A 13,648-nucleotide genomic window follows, 5' to 3' on the forward strand; every position below is an offset into this window, starting at 1 on the left:
GCAGTGGTCAAGATCATCAGATGTGGCACAGTTACGTCTGAGCTCCCTTGCTGTAATAATAAAGCTGCTTTCCTCATTAGCCTTTCTCCTTAAAGACTCATAAAGGCTGAGAAGAGAATAACCATTCCAGTGGAAAGACCTGGATATGAACAGGAGGAAGCAACAAGGGGTTAACATGGGCAAGTCCATGGTGGATTGAGAGATGACTAAATGAAGAGGGAAAAGCTCCTTTCTTTACCTGAGCACCCCAGAACAGGTAGATGTTCCAGGCCTTCTTCTGTATGGGGTTTAAACTTTGAGAATCAGGGCACAACAGCCTTTCTTATGCTAAAAATGGTGCAGGAAAATAAGTTAATTAATGACCATAATATTCATTTATCTTAGATGAGTAATTCTTTCCCCAAACAATAAAGGATTAAATAGAAAGAGTTATCCCCAGTTTTGCACCTTTGGAAATTCAGTTGTTGCATCCTGTGCAGGACCAGTAAAACCTTACATAGAATGTATGCCGACATTATATGAAGTAAGTCCATTTGTTTTAAATTCAAATGTAAATAAAATATTCATGATAGAATTTGATAAAATATACTGAAATGTGATATGTACACTATAGTAATTTACAAAATTCTTAAATGTTAAATTTAGTAATTCCTGAGACCCTATTTGAGTATTCTTTAGCTATATCACCAGGAAATAACTATAATTATCCATATATTGATGGATTATCACTTGGTCTAATACTAAAATAAAATTTTGTAAAAAATCCTTGCAGAGAAAAGTAGTTCTAGAACCATAACAAATGTATATTGTAAACTTATTAAACACATTTTGATACATTAGCTATATTAGATATTTTTCATGAGGACAGACATTTTAGTTGAATAAATAATTGTTATATTTTTAAATGCACATTTTGCTGTTTTCTAATTTTTTGGGTAAACCTTTACTAAAGCAAAGCTTATAATATAGTCACTCTTTATATAATTGCCAGTTTAGTTAAATTGTTGGCCTTAAAATTTTGTTCCAAAGTCTGCCTCTCAATTAACTTATCTAGATATGTAACTCTAAAACTTCCGTAGCAGTAATAGATACAAGCATGTGTGTGTTTACCTGTAAAGTCCTAGATCTACATAGGGCAATGTGAAATGGGAAATTAAATTCCCAGAGATTTTCCTCATAATGACCAATTCTAATTTTGGTTGGAATTTCTCCAAAACCTTGTTAAATACAGAATAACTTGTCAGAATAGTTATAATAAGTTATTCTTGATGAATTCTAGGCTAAGAATTAGGGAACATGCTTTAACTTCAAAAGAACTACGTTTAAATTCTCCTCCCTATCGTCTACCAGTTTTATGACCTGGAGCAAATTATGTAACATCTCTAAGCCTAGTTTTCTTAATTGTACCTACTTTATGGATGTATTTTAAAGATTAAATGAGATGATGTATGTAAAACTCTGAGTGTACTCCCTAGAAATTAGTAAGCATTCAACAAGTAAAAATATGCATGTACTTATATAGTAGATATATATTTATTGAAATCAATCATACTTCTCTATGCATAAATAATATATAAGTATGTTTGTTCACAAATATTTTTGAATTTCTGTTACAAATCCTGAATCTATTCAACTCTAGAAATAAGCAGCAAACTAAATGTCTCTTCTTTCATAAAGTTCATATTCTTGTGAGAGGAAACAGGCAGTGAATAATATGTGCATAATTATTTTACAGTATTACTTAAATTTTGGTAGATGAGTACACTGTACTGGGAAAAGCATAGAGGAAAAAAAATTTTGATGACAGAAAATAGATGACTCTACCTGTAATATATGAGACATTTCTTTTGTTTGGAAATTGTAAATAAAAGTAAAGCACTGGTATAGAAGAATAGTAAGTAATTTATGTAACAGGAAAAGCGTGAGAATAAGGAAGGACAATTCCAGACCACTGAGAGTAAAATTATACCCTCTGTAGAATTTACAAGGAAGGTTCACTTTGGCTTTTGCCTTTGGTCTTGAACAGCCTCATCACATATGTAAGTACTATATGCACATTTTATAGAGAAATAAAAAGGTTTCCAGGAGGCAGGTTTGCTCAAGCTTACACCATTTTCAAGTACAAAACCAGGATGGATAAAATAGAAATAGAGGACACTGTTGCAGGTTTGGGGAAGTAGCTGATTTTTTTTTCAGTAGCGGTATAGGAACTGCCGTTAACTGGGCTGTTAATGAACAGTGCTTATCTAGTCCTGAGAGCTAACTGCAAAAAGAGAACCATCATAGGGCACAGTTACACAGGTACTCAGCGTTCAGCATATGGTGAAATAGTACTAACTGGTTGTATTCCTTCCAGTGTCACTGTTGTTAGGCAGACTCATTAACAGCGTCCTGAATTAGGAGAGTAGCTTTAATAGGTCTACTTTTGAATATTTACATTCTACTGTATCATTTAAGTAATACCCAGAACATGATTTCAATCTGTAGCTTTACTTAATTATATCTCTTAAATTATTATTTTTTTATTGCTTGAGTTAAATATTTATTTTTAATCAAGAAAATAGATAGAAAAAAAAGCAATCCTATTTTATAGTAACTAATTTGAAACCAAATGTATTTCAGCATTCAGAAGTATTTGAGTAGGAAAAGGTAACATGTGCATATATATTACGTAAAATGGCTCACAGAACCGTGGATCACACCCTATGAAATACACAGTACTATTTCCACAGTAAAACATAGAAGTCCTCAAACCAAGTGTAATAAATAAAGACCATGAACAGCATAAAATTAAGTGCAGGTCAGCTTTTGTGACCAAATTAGTTCAAGTCAGGACAGATTTTACCACCCAGCAATTAAAAAAAAAAAACCTTCGAAATTTAGAGTTGCAGAAAAAAGATAATGAGCCTGTGTGATAAATAGATTATAATCCTCTACTCATATAGAGGGATTATATTATAAATACTAATTAGTTTTTTCACTCTGCAGGATATCACAAATAGCTCTGCTTGGCTTTTTTTAGGGGAAAGAGAAATATTTTATTTTACTGTCATTTAAGATTCTCAGAAATATTATTGTTCATATTTTATTACAGATTTATTGGTTCACAAAACTAGAAAACACAATTGTAGAATGGTTTTATATGTGGTTTGACTAGGGCCTCAGCTTCTTTCTTTGGAGTTTTTGGCTCTGTCCTCCTTAGCCAGGAGCAGGGATCAGCAGTGTCCTTATGTCAACTTTTCTCATGTTTACAAATGACTGCAGAAGTTTCAAAACATATCTTCAAACCAGTCAGCCCAGCTGGAAAGAGGTCATATCTGATTATCTTTATTCTTCGTGTAAGTCTGTGTTTCTATTTTGTATTATTTCCCTTCAGACTAAAAGACATCCTTTAGCATTTCTTCAAATGTAGGGGATCTGCAAGCAACAAAATTCCCCAGCTTTTATTTATCTAAAAATGATTGATTTCATCTTAATTTTTAAATAATATTTTCACTGGATATAAAATTCTAGGTTAACTTTTTTTTTCTTTCAGTAATTGAAAAAGAGTCATTCCACTATCTTGTGGCTCCATTGTTTCAAATAAAAAGTCAGCAATAATTATATTCCTTGTTCTCATGACATAATATCTTTTTTCTCTATCTACTTTCAAAGTTTTCTTTCTATAATTTTTGTTTTCAGCAATTTAAATATAATGTGCCTATGTGTAGCTCTTTTTATGTCTATTACCTAGGGCCTCACTGAATTTTTAGATCTATGTTTCTATTTACAATTTTTTTTGTTAAATTTAGAAAATTTTCAGCCATTGTTTCTTCACACATTTTTTATTCCCCAATCTGTCATTATTCTCCTTTCAGAACTCTAATTATGCATATATTAGATCATTTGATAATGTTACACATGCCCAAAAGACTCTCTTCATTTTCTTCAATTACTTTTTCTCAATGTTCTTACAACTTGCAATTTCTGTTGTTCTGGCTTTTAAATTTTTTGACTTTCTTCTTTCACCCCCAGCCTGCTGTTAAGTCTGTAGAATTGATATTTTATTTCAGTTATTGTAGTTTAGTTCTAAAATATCTGTTTGGCCTTTTATAGTTTTTATTTTTGTTGAGTTTTGCCTTATCTATTCATTCATTGGGACCCTATCTTCTTTTTTTTTCTGAATTTCTTCTTAATATTTTTAACATGTTTATAAGAGTAGCAGTTTTAAGGCTGTTGCTTGCTAAATTCAACATCTGGATAATTTTAACTTCTTTTTCTTTTGAAAAAGTGATTACTCATTCATTCATTCATTCTCTCTCTCTCTCTCCTCTCCATGTATAATAATTTTTGTTGTTGATACTGGACATTGTAGATAATGTGTTAGCTTTAGGTTCAAGTGGTCAGTTATTAGCTGATCACCTTGAATTTGTTTAGACTTGCTTTACTCTCTGTTATAATTTTTGTGCTCAAGGTAAGTCACTCTAATTTAGCAGGATTCAAACTCCAAACTCTCTCCCTTGTATGTTGTGTTCGATCTGGGCTACAAGTTGTGTTAGGGCAGGCCTAAAGTCTAGGTCTTCTAGGTCTTAACTCTAGAAAGTAGCACTTACTCTTACAGGTTCAGCCTTTTTGTGTCTACTGGATGTCAGGAGTTTTAACAAGGTGTTAATGCTATCTGTCTACTCTGGTAGGGCCAGAACTCCAATTTAACCCAACATTGCTCTTCTCCAGAGCCGCTGCATCCATAATTTGTCTCTTCCATACTCTCAGATAGCAGCTATACTGTATTAAACCTTGGGTAGTCTCATCCTGCAAATATATAGCCCAAGAATCAGCCACAGACCCACAAGGGATTTCCACATGGACTTTTGGAACTCCTTTTCTGGACAGTTCTCTCTCTCTGACACTGCATGCCACAGAATTAATTTGCTTCTGCTGCCCCAAATTCTCATACCTGCCTTCTCATCTCAGTGGGACCACTCTGCACCTGCTCTCTGCACCTCTGCTCAGAAATTGTTCCCAGGCAGAAAAGGGGGAATCATGAAGATTACCTTGTGAAATTTTCCTTATTTTAGTATTGTGCTGTCTGTTATCCATTACCTAGAAAGAATTATCTCTTGTAGTTCATCCTGCTTTATATTTGTTTATGCAAGAAGGATATTCTGGTATCAGTTACTACAGATGGCCAACTGCCATATTGCTCTCAAGAAAGATTTTCCAGAATGCACTTCTACCAAAAGCACATGAAAACACCTATATCTTTATACTCATTCTAGTTGTTGGTTTAATATTATTTTAATGTTTGGAGATTGGGTATTTTTATAATTTCATGTGTGTCTATACATATACATATATATATATATATATATATATGCTCTTAAAATATAAATATACTTTTTCATATGCATATACTTATGTACAAATCATATATATATACTTATTTTTCACAATATTTGAAACATTTTGTTATAATTTTGATTCACGTCACAATGCTTTAATGTATTCAAAGCATGCCTATTATGTATATTTCATAGATAAGAAAACTAAGGTTCAAGAAAAGAATGGTGACTCTAATAATGTCAAAAGTTTAGCAAGTAGTGAAGCTACAAATAAAAAATAATTTCCACTTACTGAGAGTATATTATGTACCAGACATTATACTAAGCAATTTCCATCTATTATTCATTTAGTTTTTATTAGTCTGAACTCTTTCAACAGGAAGTGATCAAAGACCTTATGCAAACAAGTTAAAAAATAATTTTGTCTGTGTGTTCAACTGAGAAATGTAAGAGGCAGCCTCAGATGTAGCTGAATTTGTGCTAAAGTAATGTCAGGAATTTATCTCACCATCTTTCAGCTCTGCTTTCCTCTTTCGTGTTTAGTCTTAAATGGAGTCTCTGCGTGTGGATGGCCTCAGCACTTCCAGATTTACAAGTCTTTAATAGTCCTGATCTCAGAGAGAAAGAAGCTCCCACCTATATAATTCCCAGAGAGGGCTAGGCCCTGGCTCGTTTCTGTGCCCTCTCCTGCGTGAATCACAGGGGTAAAAGGATGTTTTAATTGCATGGGCCTAAGTCATGGCATCTCCCTGGGGCTGAAGGAGAGATGCTCCATTCCTTAACCATGTAGACTGAGAATGAGAGAGGTGTTGTCTCCAAAAGATGTCTTAGGGTGTTATTACCGAAAAAGGGGAAGTGATTCTGGGTAGACCACAGTAACAAATATCCATTACAAAAGCTATAATTATTATTCACGTTTACACATAAGTGAACTGAGGCTTAAGGGAAAAAAAGGAAGATACTCTGCTTCACTGTAACTGTTTTGTAGGTACGGTGCTTTTCTTGAGGAAATAAAAGCTATATCCCAGTTCTGCAGAACAATAAAAATAATTTATGTTGAGTGCATTCAAGGGATGCCATTCTCACTACCCCCAGAAGGAAGACATTTGATAGCTATATTATTATCTTCAAACTAAAGGGTTCAGAGATGGCTTTATGTAGACATAAGTAAGTGGGAATTTTATGGACATTCTAGAATGCGTATCTTTCAGTGACTAACATTTTAATGGGAACACACTGTTCAGAGAACCATAAATTCTAGACTGTGAACTCTTAGGTGCCATGCCCATTTATCTTTGCATTCATACTGGTTATAGTACCTGATATACAGAAGGAACTCAATAATTTCTTGTTGAATCAATGACTGGAAATGGCTGGAAGACAGTCCAAGTCTACTTACTTATTAGTAGTGAATGAGATAGCCCAAGGATACCTCAGCAGTATTTTCTATATATGGAACTGAGGTCTGGTAACTAGGTTTTGAAAAGAAACCGAAGGTGTCTGCCATTACTGCATTTTGGGAGAAATCATCCCATTAATGTGGGCCTGTTTAGGGAGCAGCCTTAGATGGTTTCATATATATTGGCTCTTTCCTGGTACCAGAACTTATTGAAATGACACATAAGCACTTGACAACTGATCTGACCACCAACTATTGATTTACAGTGTGCCTGTATCATGACTAAGTTGGACCAAATTAAATCTGTCTCTTTAGAATCTGAACTGGAGATTGTGGGAGTCACACAGTTTTTAACAGGAGCAGAAATACAAAGACATCTAGAGTGGAGCCACGTAAAGGGTGTACACTGCAATTGGGATATTTATTTCTGAGGCTCCAAGTACTAGAGATTCTGACCAATCACTGAAGTTGTTGATTGGCTACTAGAACTACTGTTGTGTCTTTTAAATAGTCCTGTCTCAACGAGGTCCACATACTGGTAAAACAACTGCATAGGCATGTATGATGATGAACGCATTTTAAATAGGGTAATGCCAAACTGCAGGGTGTCCAGAGAAAGGCAGGTAAAAAGATCTGGTTTTGAGTTAGAATGAGACAATACCTGAAAGAAGTGCTCATGTGTAGACTTGAGAGTATTGAGGGTATACAGATGTACTTGGAGAGTTGTGAAAAAGAGATTGACTATTGTTCTTGGTAGCTATAGTAGAAAGGCAAACGAATAAAAGAAACAGGGAAGTAGAGCTATTTACATTCAACTAAAGAAGGAAATTTCCAACCTTTTACTGACTGTGAAAGACTGATCTTGGATGATAGAATTGTAGTGATAAGATATTGTAGTTGAGATTTATTGGATAATTAGAGATTCTTTAAAGAATGTATCATTGTCCAGTTTTATAGAAACTTTATTTTTTTTTTTTAGAAAACTAGGGTAGTTATCAGAGATGGACTTAGCATAAACTTTAGAGTTCCTCATTTGTAGTTGTTTTGGAAAGACCCAAACAACTCTGTTTCGCATTTTTGTTCTATTTTACTTAAAGGCCACTCCAAATTATATGAGTTCAAGGTCTCATAAAATCTAAATTAATAATTGTTAATAGTAATGTTCTTACAAGGATTTAAAACTATTCCATTCATATTTGAATCCAAAAATTTGAATGAGTATTCTGATTTTTGTATATACAGGCTCCAATATGTAGAATTCTATTGAGAACAAATATGTTCATTTATGACGCACTGATGAAAATTGAACCAGTGTAATAAATGAACTCTGTAGAACTACCACCTCATAAAGTACCAATTCAAGTCTTCAGTGTAAAAAAGTAAAGGAATTTAAATGGATATTTTCTTGAAATAATATATTATCATAGACACAGAGCAGGCATCCTATAAATATTTATTTCTCTATGGAAATCTTGCATTCCAATTTTATTTAAGCTTGATTTTGAGGTAGAAACATTACCACTACTTAAATTTACTTATATTTTTGTAATAATTTCAAATACATTGACATTTACTTGGTAGAAAATTTTATTTTTACTTTTTAATGGTCTTAAAAGGGGTATCTACTCATTACCAGCAAAAACAAAAATAATTAAAATAGGAAGACAAGCAGTAAATAAAAGTGGTGTTCTACCTTTTATTGCAAATGAGTCAAAAGCAAGTTTTGCATTATCTTTTTATTAGCCCATTTTTATCACTGTTGTTTGTATAATGTTTTATAAATGGCATGAATAAAGTATGTTTGTTGTAAGTTCTTTCAGAAGAAATGATAATTTATGTAAAATATTGTTCTCATAGTTAAACACTGGGTAAAAGAGTAGTCAGTTCTCTTATTTGAGAATATTTAATTAATTATTTTCAGGGCTGATGGTTTTCTCTTTGGGAACTCCTGTAATCAAGATTCCCTTTCATGCAGTTCTACTTGGGACTATGGTTAGACATAGTTTCTGCTCAGTCTCTACTCAAGAAAGAGGTCACCGCTGTCTTATAGAATGCCGGTGATCTTTGCAAGCTTCAGCAGGGAACCATAAAACTCTGTTGTAACTTAAAAAAAAAAAAAAGAATAAGATCTTTATGATAACATAACCTAAAACAAGGACAGTTCTACACCCTCATCTGTCAGTCACCCACCCACCCAGACACACATACACACACCCCCAAACACCCCTCTGCCACACAGTCCCACACAAATCCTGCCCTAGCTATTATAATTTCAAGACTTTAATTTTAGGTTTTTTGGTATATTCTATTCCCATAGAAGTTTACACTGCTCTTTGTGATGAATTGTTAATAGAAACTGGGGAACACCTTCAATTGCATTTATCCATTTTCATTTGTGACCTCTCTCAGCACCATATTGCTGGATGTTTATTTCACTTCCAATTTGTACCTGTATTGTCTTCCAAAAAAATAGTACAGATTGGTATAGGGCTGATTCTAAGGAAGCTGATAAGTGAAACAGAGAAATTTCCAAGCTTTTTATTACACCTAGAGCCAGAAAAGCTTTAGGATTTTTATTTATTTTTGAATATAGCTTAAAGAATGAATTTTAAATTACAGAGTATAGTTTGAAACTTCTAAGATAGGGTGCTTAAACTTTGTATCCTTACAAGAGTTAAGGATTGTTCTGGCAAAATCTCTAACTCTTGTTCTTCTGAATAATCATTATTATTTAGTAAGTTTTAGTTTTTTAGTTGGTAAAATTTTAAAGTAGAGATTATTTTTTTATTAAGGATTATTTGAGTCTTCCAGTTAAGTTCATAAATAGAAATTGTAAACAAGAAGTGGGATCCTTTATGTCAGAGTAATGCTTGCCTGTGGCCACTTTGAGATGTGATTTGAGATTTCTGGTATTGTAATCATCACTAAATGATTCCTAGATGTGAAGCCCTGTACAACTCAGTTCAGGTTATCTCTTCTTAGTGACATTTCTCAACAGAATTAAAAGCTGTTTCAGTATCTGTTGATGATAGGCACCTGTCCAGATTATAAATTCACAGTTACATGCTTTAAAGTCATACTTTAAAAGAGTAGTGACTTGAGAGTCATGAAGCAGCTCATCAGTTATTTTCATAGAAACATATTTTTGTGAGGAAATATATTTTTACTTTCTCACATCACCCACAAATTTGCCTTAACCCCACATGGCTAAATCTCAGCTAGTTTCTTTTAAATCTAAAATTTAAGTGATTGGTAGACTGCCATAATTATGTTTAGAAAATGCTTCTTAAATGACATATGACACTTTAGTAATTAAAAACATTGACATATACATTTTGCATATGTGTTACATCTTTTTGGACATCTGGGGGTTTTTTTGGCAATCTCTAATTGAGAAATATGAGTACAATCTTTATTCGCTAAAGTTTATTCAAAATTCAAAATTTTTCCTATATTTTAAAACTATCCAAAGAAACATTCCCAGCTGGTAAAGATAATTATGAAAACCATACAGTTATTCTGTGACTAGGTGTCCACATCTGAGATAAAACCACAGTGATGTTTCTGCTTTGGAAATTATTTTGAATTGTGAGTGAAGCATCTTATGTCTAAACACCCTCACAACTGCAGATTAAATGTCAATTTCTAGTACTAGTGATTTATAGTACTGTTATAAAAATTCACTCATGGTAATTTTTTCTCAGATAATTAAATCATTATTTGTCAATGTTAACAAAAATATGGAAGTGTCACTTTATAATGTTGGTTTGGAGGAGTAAGTAATATTCTTAAGGACCAAACTTAAAGTTATGTTTCAAGAATACACATTTGGTTCAGAAACAGAACTTTTGACTTCATAAGTCTTTTGGACATATTTTTTTTCTCTCATAATTATGATGATACAAAATATGTGCAAAATAGATGTTCCTATTAATACTTTTTGAATTATGCATAACCTCAATTTAAACATATGAGATTTGGATTGAATTCGACATATTGCAAATGGTAATAGCTCAATATGTAGAACTTCTTTTTTGATGACTAAGTAATTACATAAACAGTATTCTAAATTCTAAGCCGGTAGTCATATGTCTAAACGTGTTTCTTTAGTACATCTCATTGTTTCTTTGTCTGATTCAGATCGGGGTACTGTGCAGAAGGTGGTTGTTCTTCCTACTAACAGCTCTGCCAGTGGTGAACTCATTCTGGAGGAGTTGGAAGTTTTTAAGGTTTGAACATCTCTTCTATTAGTCTCAACATGTATGATGAATGGAATGCTTTAATCTTACAGCCACTTGGGAGGAAAAAATATTTGATAAGAGATCAAATAAATGAATGTTATAAATTTTTGAGGGTAGGAAACACCAGATAAAATGAGAAATATAGAAAAAAATATTTTTCTGAAGTATTTTTTTACATTTTAAGTTATCTTTTAGCTATCACCACAACTTGAAGAATTTTGGTCATCATTATTTTTAAAAAATGAGTTCTTGTGGTCAAGGTCTAGAAGATTTGCCATGAAAGGGCTTTTATCATTTGCTTCACAAGCCACTGAAACCCAAATGCTTCCACATAATTGATTGTTAGATAAACTTTCTCATATTTTTTTAGCCAGGAATTTCAAGAAAAACGGCTTTGTTTTCTCTTGTTTTATTGCTTTCAATTCAAATGTCACTCTAGTTAGATAAAACAAATATTGTCTCTTAAAACTTAAAACTTCATGTTCTCTCTGAACTTGAGATTGCATTGTATTATTCTCTTTGTCCTTGAATTTGGGATAAAAAGAAAAACAAAATACAATGACAAAAAAAGGCACACAAAGGGAAATTCAGTACTGTAAGATCTTACCTGCTCAGGGCAGAATGCCTATTCTTCATGTGTGAAGAGAGAGGCTGGAGAGGCTGTGCAAACCCTTCTCTCCTTAAGGTGCAGGTCATTGTAGTTCAAGTGGTCCCTCTTACCTGCGTTTGGCAAGATGCATAAAGCACAGCCAGAGGATTGCAAAGAAACTATGGCATGGAATCAATCCTACTGCAAACTTCTCTTTCCAACTAAACCAGTTAAGAAACAATGGCCACGGACACCAAAAGATCTATACTAAAAGGAGCACTTCAGAGCCTCTGGGAGCAGACTATTGCTAGTCCAGACTATTGCTAGTCCAGAAGGCTGCTTTGTTGAGTGGGTTCAGAATGTATTGACTTATTAATATGCATTCCCTCAGTCACCAAAAATGTTGAATTTACAAGCAGATAAGTGATCAAGATGCAATGCTGTTAGATTATGCTAATACACTTTAAATGTGAAGAAATATTTTAAATCAAATCAAATCCAAAATCTGAGGATCTCTGGCAAATTTACCAATATGTTATTAAATTTACAATTTCTGATGCCAATCTAAGGCATAAAGTTCTTTGTGATTAGTGCATTAAAATTGTGCTTATAAAATATTAACCATGTGCATTCAAGTGCCTTTTCTATGCCTTGCTTTGTAAGGAAATTGATTGTTTCACTAGATTAACCAAAATTCCTATATATTTTTTTTTCTTATTCAATTCAATAGGGACAACTTGGATGGCCAGAATAAAGTACCTTATTCATTAGTTCTCTTAAAGATAGCTAAAAGACCGTATTGCAGCACTTCATTTTTAATTCTGAAATATCTTTTTTTGATAATCAGGAAATGTTAATTGAGTGAGTCTGACACAAACCCAAACATATATTCTATAGAAAGATCTTAAAAAATGTGAGTCATTCTGATCATGTGCTAACTACTTATGGTCTGTTTTATGAGTTATGCTGGCGCTATCATCAGGAAGAATAAACTCTCAGTGGAAAAATAGAGTCAGTCAAAATGCACGTGGGGGACATCAACCCAAGAGCCAGACTAAAAACGTTTGAGCTTTCTTCCGGAAGCGTATGCATGTGATTGATGTGGCTAAATTGAGAGACACAGTTACCAAACACAGTTACTGTCTTCAGCATGGTGTTTGTGTCACATTTTTTGAGGTGAGGTAAAAATAATTGGGTGTGTATAATATACTGTGATGAGCACTTGAAGAAATAATACATTTAAATTAAAAAAAATTCCTTAGTTAAGTGTCACACTGATACACTGCAGAAAACTGAGTGTAACTTTTAAAAACCAGGCACTTTGTTTTTACAGAGTGCAAAACTATAATGTCCTTTTTAATCCTCTGTTCAGAATATCTTCTGAAAATACATCCAGCTTCCCTAAACTTAACTTGAATTGGAGGTACAACTATTAGATATAAGATGCACTACTTGTTTTGTATTATGTGTGTATTTCTAAACGAATGTCATAATTTGTTGCAATTCAGTGTTTAGAGGTATCACCATTTTCTCTTTTAAATGTTTGTAGGAGCACAACTCCAGAAAGCAAAATAATTATGGGCACAATTGATTTTGAGAGTGTGTTCCCACTTGAGTTATTTAAATTAAACTTCACAGATCTTCATCAGGGTATCACGAGTCTTAATTTTTATACTTTGAAAGGAACTAATAATGTTTAAGAAGTAAAGTTAAGAACAGAGTGTTTTCAAAAAGGATGACTATTTTGGAAAACTCTTAGGTTCTTTCACTAATTCACATTTATTAAAAGAGGACCTTAGCTAACAATATTTCTTTGTTTGCGACAATGAGAATTAATAAATATGGTTCAGGCTAATACTTCTTTTCAGAGTGCTTATGTTGTGAAGGAATAAGATAGGGTACCATTCCACAGCCCCCCACCCAGTACCCAGAAACAATCCTGAGTTATTCATTGTATTCAATATTCCAAGACATACTTTTTTCAATTTTCTCAAATTTTCATTTTTTTTCTAATGACTGTATTGATAGCTGTGTTATAATTGCCATGTTTTTTAGTTCAGGCATATATTTGTGTAACAAATCCATCTTTATTCCAAAC

At 33.1% G+C, this 13,648-nt stretch overlaps 1 protein-coding gene across 3 annotated transcripts in view; it reads left to right on the forward strand.

The window, feature by feature from the left end:
* SEMA3C (semaphorin 3C) overlaps positions 1-13,648 on the forward strand; it is a 154,750-nt gene that overhangs the window by 118,951 nt on the left and 22,151 nt on the right. For all 3 annotated transcript variants that reach the window (XM_045510455.2, XM_045510456.2, XM_010946633.3), the window contains exon 13: positions 10,861-10,949. In XM_045510455.2, the coding sequence (XP_045366411.1) occupies positions 10,861-10,949 (89 nt within the window). The remainder of the gene's footprint in view (positions 1-10,860; positions 10,950-13,648) is intronic.

This window comes from Camelus bactrianus, chromosome 7 (genome assembly GCF_048773025.1).
Source record: "Camelus bactrianus isolate YW-2024 breed Bactrian camel chromosome 7, ASM4877302v1, whole genome shotgun sequence".
Classification (NCBI taxonomy): Eukaryota; Metazoa; Chordata; class Mammalia; order Artiodactyla; family Camelidae; genus Camelus; species Camelus bactrianus.